This window comes from Primulina tabacum, chromosome 2, assembly GCF_025594145.1.
Source record: "Primulina tabacum isolate GXHZ01 chromosome 2, ASM2559414v2, whole genome shotgun sequence".
Taxonomy (NCBI): domain Eukaryota; kingdom Viridiplantae; phylum Streptophyta; class Magnoliopsida; order Lamiales; family Gesneriaceae; genus Primulina; species Primulina tabacum.
In genome coordinates, this window is record NC_134551.1 from 9,894,014 (window position 1) to 9,907,863 (window position 13,850).

Sequence of the window (13,850 nt, forward strand, 5' to 3'; positions counted from 1 at the left end):
ACAATGAATTAAAATATATGAAATCTAAAAGTTAATGCATCAAGATTAAAGTTTGACGAATTAATGAATTATAATGCAATATTAGACAAGTCGGTGAACAAAAAATTATTTCTCAAAAAAAATTTAATTTGATCATTCCCATAAAATGTCGAATTAGTGAAATTGAAATCGTACATTTATAGTCTATTATCTCCGACCGATTGTGTTCATACATGCTTTGGAACCTATTCTATCCCAAAACCAGTCTTTCTAACAATAAAAATATTTGCGACGAGTTAATCATATTTATATTTAAAATAATAAGTAATTTTTTTGACATAAAAATATAATATTTTTCATGGATAACTCAAATAAGATAGATGGGTCACAAAATTGATTCGTGAGATCTCAAAAAAGTTTTTGTGTTCTAATATTTAATATTTTGATATGTAATAGTTCTTAAAATTCAAAGATAATTTTTTTTTTGTTTTTTATAATTGGATATTAAATCTAACATATTTGGTACATAAACAACCAAATCATCATTTAAAAAAAATACCACATTATCATTTAAAACTAATGTATAAAATAGATAATAATGTCCGATGAATAAAAAATTTGCCTGAAATTTGAGAAAACGGTGACAGTGTGAGCCGGCTGAGCCAGAGTGAAAGCCGGCTGAGCCGAGTGAAACTATCTTCGGCTACAAGACTGTCCGTGTATCGGGATCATAAAACATAAGCACCTTTAGCTTTCGGTGTCTTCACCTTACGCCAGCATGTCGTCAGAATCAGTCAGTATGACGTCACCTTCGCGCCTTCATTTGTTTTTATCTTTTACCTTTGAATTACCGTTTTTACCCCCCCTTCTAGAAAGTGAGGCTTTGGCTTTACTCCGACAGCCACATGTCTAAATCCTATCCTCAGTAATATATGACTTTGATTTTTAAACAAAAAAATATCATTATATACAAAAATAATTTAATTTCATTAGAAGGTAATTATAAATAATTGAGCTGATTATGACGACTTGAATTGGATGGAACAGATGTCGAGATCCAAATTTTTTTTATTGAACACTCGATTAATTTTTAAATCTTTTTTTTTTTTGTCAAGGGAAAAAAAGACCAATTCCACGTAAAAAAAAAAAAGGGAATATTTGTGTTTTTAAGGCAAAAAGTGAAGGAAAAACAGTCATTGGGATTAAAAATATAAGAAATTATTGTTGTACAAGATTCTTTGGGACCCAAAAGCAAAGGAGATGGATTAAAATAATGAGTGACATCAGAGAATAGGGACATCACACGGTGCGGTGCCTATGCCAGCCTAGGTCGAATTGGCTCCCGCTATCTGATTACTACGATTATTACGGATACTTGTTTTTTTATTTAATTTAAGTGCAATAAAGAATGCCATTATATATAATAAAAAATATATATTCAAATGAATAATCTATTATATTTATTCAAATGAATAATCTATTATTTTAATAAATATTACTATTGAATCGTGTACGTTAATATTTTTTTTTGTTGAAAAAATCCATTGCTTCCCGCTAATCACTGATTGCTACCTCAATTATTAAGCACAGGCAAAGTGAAAAAAAAAAAAAAAAATAATTAAGCACCACTTTATCCTCCATGCCATTGGGGATGGCACAAACCAAAGGGTAATTTGGCTTGGAGTGAAGCCCAAGCCGACGAAGCAGCTCGCCTTAATTACAACAAATCATTTATTACACACTGAGTCGAGTCCACAGTCGAACTAAGTTTAACCATGGTTAAGTTTTCCGTACATGTCTGCTCGACACGTGTTCCTAATTACGCGGTTTCTTCCACCCCCTAGCAGTCCCCACCACCGCCTTATTTATTCACCCCCTAACCCCATCTCTTCTTCCCCATGTTGCATTTTCAGCTTGATTTCTTCGAATTTTCTCCGCCCCGTGTCCTGATTTCGCCTTCGTAGTTGGAAAAAATTGTGGGTTTTTTTTTTTTTTACGATTTTGTACCTTTTTGTTTCTCGTGAGTGATGGAGCAGCTATGGCAGGTACGCCCGGTGATTGGTGACGCTTGGATTTCGGACTTATTTGCCAAGGAGAATGAGACGCTAACTAGAGCTCTGCATAAGACCTTTGAGTCCCCGTACAGCGACGAGTTGTTCCCTGCGGAAATGGTCGGGTCTCTCTTCGCCATTCCCGAAATGACACCCGTCACGACGCCCACGGTCTCCGGTGGATCGGAAAACGAAGCGCTGACCACCAAGCACCGCCCGAGCATAGCTCCCACGGGTAGGGTAACAAAGCGGAAGCCACGCGCGTCGAAGCGCGCGACCACGACGTTCATCACGGCGGATCCCTCGAATTTCAGGCAGATGGTGCAGCAGGTGACCGGGGTGAACTTCTGCGGCTTGAACGGGAATCTTCCTTTCCCGCCGTTGCTGAAGCCTGAGCCGTATAGGCTGATGAGCCCAGTTAACCCGGGCATGGACTTGACCGCTGTTGACCCGTCGGCGTTTATCCAAGACGGCGCTGGTGGGTCGCTGGCGTCCCATCTGGCTCCTCCGTCGGCATCCACCGCTGATGGCGGAGCAGCGGCTGGGACGGGGCTTGACTTTGACTCTTTTTGTGGGTTCCCTACTCTGGAGTCCTGGAAAGTTATGTAATCTAGTTTCTTCTTTTCTTTTAATTTAATGCACTTTCTACGGGGAAGGCTGAAACGGGAAGATCTGTTAATACTAGCGGGGTTAATTGGGCAATGGCGTGTAAGAATGTAACGCTGTTATTTCTTTTTTTAAAAAAAAATTTTTCCTTTCTTTTTCATCAATATATTTGATGGAGATTTTAGTTATCAATTGCCCGCTGTAGCTTTATTTTTAGTTTAATCAGATCATATTTTATATCTCATTTAATTGTCACATTGGATTCATACAATAAAATAGAACAATTTTCTATATAAAAAATTAAAAATAATAGAAAATTTCTATTACATTCTATTAGTAGTTTGGCATCTTTAAATAGGTATTAACGGCCTAAAAAATTCTGTCGACAGTCTCAACCACAAATACCATTTTATAGAATGAATATTTTTAGAAATTTTGCCACAATCCTATGTTTGGTTTCATTAGGGTGCTGCCATTCTTACAACATTTGCTTATTTTCTATGCTTTTACTACTTGAGTTCTTGCTTAGTGCAAATATATATTAGTACGACGGATTGAGTCTCACGAATTTTTATCTGTGAGACGAGTCAATCTTACCGATATTCGCAATAATAAAAAAATAATATTCTTGGCATAAAAAGTAATATTTTTTCATGAATGATCTAAATAAGAGATTCGTCTTACAAAATACGACATGTAAGACCGTCTCACACAAGTTTTTATCTTAATTTTTTTATTTCTTTGATCCAATCTTATATTTCAAATTCTAAAAATCTTTGTTCGTCGTTTCAGAGTGTTATATCTAAAATTGATTTGGACATATAGGATCAAAGAGAGAGAGTGTATCTCATTAAAATCCGCTTTATTAATGCTACAACCTTCAATAAATTTTATGTATCAAGCTTCAAAATATTAAATAAGAGATCAGATCTCAATTTGAAAGCAACAAATTTTGGATTTGAGTTTGGCTCATGATAGGTTTGACTTCAATCACAAATTGCCTTCGCCGAGATTAACGTTGGATTTGTCAACATTCTTATCACTTTGAACTCGACATTCTTTAGTTTGCGAGTATAATAGGTCCGTAACAATAATTGGCCTAAATCAAGGTGTATCTAATTCTTTTTCTATTAATTTCACAATTTCCTAAAGTAGATGCTCTAAGTCTATCATATAAGCAGGCACTCCTTGGTGAAGGTAAGACTGGTTCAACGTATTATCCTTTATTATTTTTTAAAATTTTAATTCAAAAAATTGTGGTTAGTTTTAATTATTTAATTTTAAGAGCTTATAATATAATATAATATAACATATATGTAATTTTGGCTATTTTTTCCACTATTGTCAAACCCTTCTTTATAGATTTTAAGTCGGGAGAAGATCGTTACACTTAAGTTTCGAAACCTAGATTTCATGTCAAACTCGGAATCTTTATATATATTTTATTTGGTTATTCTTCTCGATCGTCTCTATTGTGTATGCGTAAATCGAAATTTCAAATTTGAAGTGGATATTATTCTTCAAATGCTTTGAGAAGTCAAAAAGTATTATCGGAAGATTATTTTATAAATTTTATATAGTATTTTATAAAATATAAAATGAAATATAAAAATGTAGCACGTTAGGTACACAGAATTAGATTGACTTAGGTCTCTTGTTTGTATTATTTTTTTGTCATATAGTTTCGATATTAACGAAGCTCGTGAATGCTTGAATCTACATGTTATCTCTCTCTCAAAATAATAAATTATATTTGTTTTAATATTATTTGAATTGACTTGGTTTATATTATCAATGCTTTCTAGAACTCTAATCAATTCTTTACTAGTGGTGACGTGAGCATGAAATATTGTTGACATATGTAGAGATCTTTTATTTTTTATATTATATAATATAATATAACAAAATGAAAGATAATTGGGTCCTTTGATAAATACATTTTTAGTGTATGCTTGAAAATAAAGGTATATGTAATTAAATATAAGAAGGCAAGACTTTTGAACCAAAACCCCCCCTCTTACTGATTTTTTATTTTTATTTGACATGAATTTCATGTTTTTTGCAATAGGGAAAATTACCAAACAGTAAGTCTTTTGTTAGATGGTTTTTCGAATCTTTATCGGTAAGACATGTCAATCATGTTCATATTTACAATAAAAAGTAATAATTTTCATTGGTGACTCAAATAGAATATATATCTTACAAAATTGACCAGTAAAATTGTCCATATGATTTTTTGTGATTACTAAAAACAAAGTCAAGCTTATCCTTTTTTTTTTCTTTTAAATTTTGGAAGTCTCCACATAGTCATTAATTGTAATACAATTTTTCATATTGCTAAAATAGTCTATTCTTAAAAAAAATCTATTCTTATATTATTTTAATTAATAACTAAATAAGTTTTTAAATACCATCATGGTGTGCTGTCGTTGTGCCACCAAACTTAAATTCCTACTCTCTAAATAAAATTAGTGTAATGGTGAGCAGGATCGAATCCACAGGGAACGAAGAGTGATTTCTTTCGAGTAAAAGTGCAAATAAAAGGGGGGATTTTTGGATATGAATTTAATAAAATACTAAACTAAATTTAACATGCAAGAAGAAATAATTAATCAAGATGAATAACTAATGAAATGTAAATTAATATTACCAAGCTCGATTCAAGTGATTCTACTATTCAATTGTATCACTGTTCATCGACTAACATATTATTTATTAATGCAGTTACAAGTAATTAACCTTAGAATTATAGGGATAGCCGCTTAAATCCTTGCGTTTTCCTAATTTAATTGACCGAACCCAGCATCCAGTCAAAACTTATCAATAATTAACTGGGCACGATAGCGTTCCATATTAATTAAAAATAACATTTTCGTTTTGTGAAAACAGTTAATCCTAAATCTAACAACCGAGATAGCTGCAATTGATATATCGAGATTCGTTGATTTATTTAGATTAAATATGTTATGATAGCACAACACACCTAATCTATCGCTATTCATGTACCAATCGTTCATGACAATTACGGATCACTGAATTCATGGATAGCAGTAGAAAATTATATATCGAATTAAATTGTCAGATTAACCAACATACAACTTTCATATAAATAAATCATAAATCAACAAATACTTGAACAAAACATGAATATTAAATTAAAGTGCAAAAAAGTCTCACAGTGATAAATCGAAATAGTAAAAATATCCCTTGAATCAAAAATAAAACTTAGCCTAAAAGTGTGGAGAGAAGTTGAGAGAAAACCATTGCACCTTTCTTCTGCTCTTCACGTGAGTTGTTGGAGAAGGTTGGAGAAATCTTTTCTTGTGTAAAAATTCAGCCGCCTCTTTATATTTTGTGAATAGTGGTATGAATTTGGGTTTTTGTTTATTTAAGCTAAAAAGCTCACTAAACTAAAAATAAAAACCTAATACCTAAAAATTAAAAGATACTAGAAAATATCCTCCAATAATATAGAATTTTTTATGGAAAAACTCTATCTTGTATTTCTTTCTTGATATAAAAATTCCTTATCTCACTAGGCAGCCAAGGAATCGTCACAAGGCGTGGTCACGCCTTATGCAAAAACATCTTCTGCTCCACATCTTCCACTAAGATCATATCAGCAACTTTAATTGTGATATAAAATCACCTTTTTTGGCCCAGATTTATCGCAAGAGCAGAAAACTTCCTTCTACAATAAAATCACACAAAAATGTGTCAATTAAGTATGTTGGTAGTTGTAACAATGAGAGATATGACAATAAAAATACAAACTATATGAGCCTATCAAATTTCCGACACTTAAATCATGCTTGTCCTCAAGCATAAAAGAATTTGATTCATTATTTCAACTCATTATCCTCTTTCTGCTTCATTCACTTGTATGCAAAATATTTTGTCATGCACCAAAGTAATTTAATTTTTAAGCACCTAACATACCAACATAATGAACAATTGCTTCCATCCGAATGTGTAGAAATAAAAATGCATAGGGTCCAAACACTCCTCACAGGATTCGCTCATTTCACTCGTAAGTGTCTAGGTATGTATCAAGGAGCTCTCATGCCAAAACACTGAAAATTTTTACCATAAGCTTGCAAATATATCATATCCTCTACCAAATGAATGAATTAAAATGCACAAACAAGGGCTGTAAAAGGGTTGTACCGTGGCTAGAGGTCAGGTAGGAAAGAAGGCACAATGAGTTTACGGAATTGAAGAAATCATACGCACTTTTCACAAAGACAATTGCATCCAAATAATAACATCTACAATCTCATTATAAAATCCAAGAGCATTTTTTCTTCTTCGTTGCACTCTTCTGTTTTCTTTTTTTCTTCTCATTCCACCTTTCATTTTTTTCTTTTTAATTTTTTTCCTTCTTTTAATTTTTTTTTTGTTCTTTTTTTTTTCATAAGGAGTTTTTGAGACAACGATTTCGAGCATTAATCACTCGATCTCAACAATTTGCACTTTCTTGGCTCAAAGCGATGCTAAATGCGAAAAGTTTGTATGATTTTCCAATTCAAGGTTCAAATAGAGGAATAACCAACAAAAAAGATTTATCATGGCTTGTAACGTGGTTATTTTCCAACAAATAGGCTCAGGCTCGAACTTGGCTCACTAGGGGTAAATGAATCAGGTTAGGCTCAAAAAGAACGGCACTGATGATGCGAAAAAAACAGTTTGAACCTAATGCCCTTTACTTTGTTTATGCACCTAATCCATCACAAGGTAACAACAAAGACATGTATAACAATGCAAGTTCTAGAAAAATCAACAATGTATGACCAACACACAATCAAATAAAATGGAGCATTATATAATGTTTGCTCATAGGCTCAAAGCTCACCAAAGCAAAATGGTATGTGTGTTAGACCTCATACACTTGTCATTTCAACACATCATCAAGAGCAACTACCCATAAATGTAGCAGTAAGAATGCAAAATCAGTTGCACACAAAGAAAACATCAGTTTTTTCATAGACTCGCATCAGAGGCATTCAAGATTCAAATGAGAGAGATAACGAATAAACATGAAATGCTTTATGGATCAAACAACTTCACTCTGTCGTACTCTCCTTTCCTCTTTTTTTTTTATTTTCATAAATATTTTTTTTCGAATAAATATGCAAAAAAATGGAAAAAAATAGAAATTAAAACTAGAAATAAAGCTATATACCCCCTCCCACACCTATATGTGGCAATGTTCTTAATGACACAAAAAGTAGATGCACAACGCATACAGTAAAAACGTAAAGGATGTTAGAGAACTCCCCTGAAATTTGTTGGGCATCATAGAACAAAGCTTTTTATTGTTGTGGCGAGAGAAATTGTTGATCGATGATGGAAGCTGCTGAAATAAGATATGAAAGAGGTGAGAACAAATAGGATTAAATAAAAGAAACGTAAATTCTTTTTTAATTTTTTTTTATTTGCCCTTGAGACAACATCAGAAGATGTTTTCTTATAAGGCGTGATCACGCCCTGTTAAGAGACATCTTCTTCGTATAGGGCCAAAATTTTTCAAAATCAGAAGATGTTTTCTCACAAGGCGTGATCACGCCTTGTTAGAAAACATCTACTGTGTGTAAGACAAATTTTTTTTTCAGAGGATGTTTTCGGACAAGGCGTGATCACGCCTTGTCAAAAGACATCTACTGTGTTGGGCAAATTTTTTATTTTTTATTTTGGTACAGAAGTGATATTCTTGTAAGGCGTGATCACGCCTTGTTAGAAGACATCTTCTGGACAAAAGTAATAAAAATTGTACTATGTGCAAAAAATAAAAATAAAAGAAATTATAAATAATAAGAACAAGAAATTTGGGTTGCCTCCCAAAAGCGCTTGATTTTTAGTCGTCGGCTTGACCCTTAAAAGCACTCATTCAAAGAGCAGCTGACGCCCAAAGTATGTGTCATATGACACCATATATGGGTCTTGGTTCCATGTGCCCTCAAGTTTGGCTTTATGTATGCAATGTAAGCTCGTCTCCTCAACAAAATGTGACTTTAAATAATAAGCATGAGATGAGATTATCATCGTTGGCTCTTGAAGAACAAAATCTGTTGAAATCGGCAATGGAAAGAGACAAGGATCTCCTAGATGTATGTTTGATAATATTATCGACGAGCTCAAATCGATAGTCTCAGGAGCTTGTTCATCTCTCAAGTTCATTGGTGCCTCATCTTCGTGTGATATTTCTTCCAAAACTTCTTCAGACTGAGGCTCAACAGTTTCCTCATTCAATGCCACGCGCTTGTTTACCATATCATTCGATCGACTTATGATTATTTCAAGACTATATCCCTCATCTTCTTGATGCTCGAAAGGTTGGTCTGTAAAATCAGATTGGCTAATTTCTGGAGTGTATTGGTGGCTCAAACTCTGCAGCGAAGGATCCAAATACTGATGGTAGTCAAAGTCGGCCATATCATTTAGCAAATATATCACACTGTCTTCACGTCGACTAAGTAGTGGACTACCAGTTGTTAGTGCCCCTTAAATACCCATCTTCGTGTAACTGCATCCAAACCTTTAAGAAAAATTCGAATAATAACATAGTTAGAAAAATCATGATTCCTGAATGTTGTTGTTAAATAATTGAATCTCTCTTATGCTGCGTAGAATGGCTCTCCGTTTTGTTGGGCAAAACTTGTGAATACTTGGCGATGAAACATCTCGAAGTATTTCACAACAAAAAATTCTCAAATTCTTTTTTTCTTGATGAATAACCTGTACAAGAAGAATGAGACATAAAAAAAATAATAATAGCAAAACTCGAAAAAAACTAACCTTCCACCGTTCCTCGGCAACGGCGCCAAAATTTGGTGTGCTGTCGTTGTGCCACCAAACTTAAATTCCTACTCTCTAAATAAAATTAGTGTAATGGTGAGCAGGGTCGAATCCACAGGGAACGGGGGGTGATTTCTTTCGAGTAAAAGTGCAAATAAAAGGGGGGATTTTTGGATATGAATTTAATAAAATACTAAATTAAATTTAACATGCGAGAATAAATAATTAATCAAGATGAATAACTAATGAAATGTAAATTAATATTACCAAGCTCGATTCAAGGGATTTCTACTATTCAGTTGTATCACTGTTCATCGACTAACATATTATTTATTCATGCAGTTACAAGTAATTAACCTTAGAATTATAGGGATAGCCGCTAAAATCCTTGCGTTTTCCTAATTTAATTGACCAAACCCAGCATCCAGTCAAAACTTATTAATAATTAACTGGGCACGATAGCATTCCATATTAATTAAAAATAGCATTTTCGTTTTGTGAAAACAGTTAATCCTAAATCTAACAACCGAGATAGCTGCAATTGATATATCGAGTTTCGTTGATTTATTTAGATTAAATATCTTATGATAGCACAACACACCTAATCTATCGCTACTCATGTACCAATCGTTCATGACAATTACGGATCACTGAATTCATGGATAGCAGTAGAAAATTATATATCGAATTAAATTGTCAGATTAACCAACATACAACTTTCATATAAATAAATCATAAATCAACAAATACTTGAACAAAACACGAATATTAAATTAAAGTGCAAAAAAGTCTCACAGTGATAAATCGAAATAGTAAAAATATCTCTTGAATCAAAAATAAAACTTAGCCTAAAAGTGTTGAGAGAAGTTGAGAGAAAATCCTTGCGCCCTTCATTTGCTCTTCACGTGAGTTGTTGGAGAAGGTTGGAGAAATCTTTTCTTGTGTAAAAATTCAGCCGCCTCCCTCTTTATATTTTGTGAATAGTGGTATGATTTGGGTTTTTTTTTTATTTAAGCTAAAAAGCCCACTAAACTAAAAATAAAAACCTAATACCTAAAAATTAAAAGATACTAGAAAATATCCTCCAATAATATAGAATTTTTTTTTATGGAAAAACTCTATCTTGTATTTCTTTCTTGATATAAAAATTCCTTATCTCACTAGGCAGCCAAGGAATCGTCACAAGGCGTGGTCACGCCTTATGCAAAAACATCTTCTGCTCCACATCTTCCACTAAGATCATATCAGCAACTTTAATTGTGATATAAAATCACCTTTTTTGGCCCAGATTTATCGCAAGAGCAGAAAACTTCCTTCTACAATAAAATCACACAAAAATATGTCAATTAAGCATGTTGGTAGTTGTAACAATGAGAGATATGACAATAAAAATAAAAACTATATGAGCCTATCACATCAACATAACTTTCTATATTGAATGTGAAAAAACTGTCGCTACAAATTCTTATACGATATATTTACGATAAAAAAAACATTTTCTTAAAAACGAAACCAAATATGTACAACACTCTCCAACATAAACAAAATAAAATAATATTATATATATATATATATATATAATTAGATGTTCACACAATGTATGTGTGTTGAAAAATAATATACATGATATATATTGCATCGTTACGATTGAGAAATATGCTCAAGAAAATTTTGATGTCATGGTTCATTATTTTTTAAAATATCTGAAATATCTCTGATGTGATCTCGTTAAAATAGGTGAGCCGGGTACGGGGCTTCAACGGACCAAATCAATAATCTATAATGTTTGGGAATTTGAGTGAAGATAATGGCTTGGATCAACACCTGTAAACAAGAAAGTAACTCGTGAATGGGGCCGGAGGGATGTCCGGCGTGGCCACTCAGATGCTTAAGTCAGCAGGCTTTTTTATGAACACAAGCAATATTTGAAGGGAAATATGTAAGTGCTTTTAGTTCAAAGATTTTCGAATGTTTAAATGACACTAATACCTGCTATTTATAGTAGAAAATGGGGTAGGTACCTCGATTCTTGGGCCACCTACTAAGTATGGCAAGTCGGCTGCCCATACTTGTAGCTTCTGATGACTTCTAGGACACTCCAAGCCCAAGTGGTTCTGACGGATTAGGCTGCCTGTATCGATCACACTCGAGTGTGGTGCAATTCTCGAGGTGGCCTGGGTACCGGGTGGAGAAGAAGTGCCCGGGCAGCTGTCTTCTGATCCGGGCTATTCAACCGATAACCCGGGTCATCACTAACCCGGAAATGGGTCACCATTATCCCGGACCCTTACAGGGGTATCACCACACATCCTAAAAATAGTCGGGCTAGAGCTTGACTCGCTGTCCCGATCAGTCATGCATGTTTACTCCAAAACATATCCCAGAGTGAATAAGAGCCTTGAGTCTCTAAATATCCTGCAGAAGTGATGAGGTGTCAGGCTTCCATATCTCTCAGGTTTTGTACATTCATCGTTTAGTATTCTCGGGAAATCCAATGAATGTCATTATGCTGCATGCGTTAACAGTGACACCGTCGAAAATTGTTCGTATTCCGAGGTAATAATGAGCATGTTTCCTCGATACCCGTACACGTCTTTTCATATGCCTGCTCAATTTCCTAGATTCCCTCTGATCGTCCGATTGGGTTCGGATCAACGATGGAGACTGATTCCTTCCTATATATATATACAGTAACCTGCTTACCTATTCTCCAACATTCCATCAATTCAGTCCTTAAGAAGTGCAATGGCGGGTTCCAGTGGTTCGAAATCTCCCGACATGGTAGCAGAGTTTATGCAAGCGGCTTTTGAGAAAAGAAAATCTGAATTGGAAGATGAAGTCTTCCAAAAGATCCTCCATTACTGGGAGGAGCTGCAAGGACTTCAGCTTCTTCACGAGTGGGAGGAGGCTATCACTCCTGAACTGGTGGCCAAGTTTGCAAAGTATCGGGAACGCTTGCAGATTTCTGATACGGAGGACCTCTTTGAGGACGACTTTATCCTCCAGCTATTGCTTCATAAAGAGAGGAGGACGCTGCAGAAGATTGCCGACTCTGCTAGCTTTACGTAGGCGTTCACTGGTAGCTCTGTAAAGAGTTTTGTGATTAAGTGGATAGCCTCTGTAGAAGAGGAATTTTTTAATGTAACGGGTAAAGAATTCCCGGAATAATAATAATAATAATAATAAATGTTTATCTAGTTACTCTTATTGTCCGTATTTCATTGGCACCACATGATATATGTACCATAAAATGAATCAGAATAAATATCCAGAACTGATAAGTGATCAACTGAAAAAAACGGGCACTAAAATTTCTCAGGCTCAAAATGAAGTACCGGGGCCTTACTTTTCCCGGGATTAAGATAAGATGCCGGTGCCTCAGACCTCCCGGGCTTAAGATGAGATCTTGGTTAACCCACGGGATGCCATAATAACGCGTGCCCTTTCTATCAACGATCAGGAACGTTTCGTATTTCGATGAGCCAATAAGTCTGACATTTTTAATTATTGCGTGTGTCCCCTCGTATGCCTGGTACAATTTTCTAGGCAAATCGTGGTCGTCCACGCATGCTTTTTAAATAAACGGCTGAGATCTTCCCCCACCGCCTATATATACTAACTAACAGGTTTTCCAAAAATTACTCTCAAATTCGAAATTGCAGCGAAGCTCTTGCGAATTCTCTTCTCGAGACTCTACTTGTGCGAAATCATTTCCGGCAACCTTCCACCGCATATATCGTCGTAAGTTTTCTTCTTTTAAAATGTCTCACTCCACTTCTTCCACCTCAGGAGCGAATGCGCGAGGCTCTCCTAGCGCTGAGTCTTCCGCACTTCGTTCCGATTCTCCTCCCTCTCCCCCACGTCGCTCCATTACCCAACCTTCTAAAAAACCAGTGACACTTCCAACCAAACCTCTCTTTTCTAAACCTTTATCTTCTGGCCACTCCCGGGCCCGAGCTCTTGCGAAGAACAAGGGTAAGGGTAAAGCCAAGGTCTCGAGTCCTCGGGCGGTCGAGATCCCGAGAACTCCCTGGTTCTCCTCTATGCGAAGCGCCTTACGCTTGGGGGCAGATGAGGAACTCCGAGCGCTGGGCAATATTCCTTCTTCCATTTCTATCTTGATACCTGGGCCCTCTGATAGGGCCGATAACCCTCCTCCTAGGTACACAACTTTCTTTCGGGACCAGGTTAGGAATGGTCTTCGGTTTCCCGTTCATCCCTTTTATATTGATGTTGCCAAATTTTTTGGTGTACCTGTCAATCAATTTCATCCCAATTCTTTCAGGATTATGGCCTCGGCCTATGTCCTTTTTAAAATGAATAATCTTCTCATCACCCACCTCATCCTTCACTATTATTTTTCTTGCCATTTCGGGGATAATGCATTTTCTCTTAAATCCCGGTTAAACGCCCGATTCC

The 13,850-nt window shown here is 35.2% G+C and overlaps 1 protein-coding gene across 1 annotated transcript; it reads left to right on the plus strand.

Annotated features, from left to right (window-relative positions):
* The first annotated feature begins 1,866 nt into the window (after positions 1 to 1,866).
* LOC142530090 (calmodulin-binding protein 25-like) lies at positions 1,867 to 2,880 on the plus strand. Its single transcript, XM_075635866.1, has one exon. The coding sequence runs from the start codon at positions 2,007 to 2,009 to the stop codon at positions 2,637 to 2,639; it is 633 nt and encodes a 210-aa protein (XP_075491981.1). The 5' UTR covers positions 1,867 to 2,006; the 3' UTR covers positions 2,640 to 2,880.
* The last annotated feature ends 10,970 nt before the right edge of the window (positions 2,881 to 13,850 follow it).

Coding starts and splice junctions, on each gene's coding strand:
- LOC142530090 (XM_075635866.1), top strand. CDS start 2,007: ATGGAGCAGCTATGGCAGGTACGCCCGGTGATTGGTGACGCTTGGATT.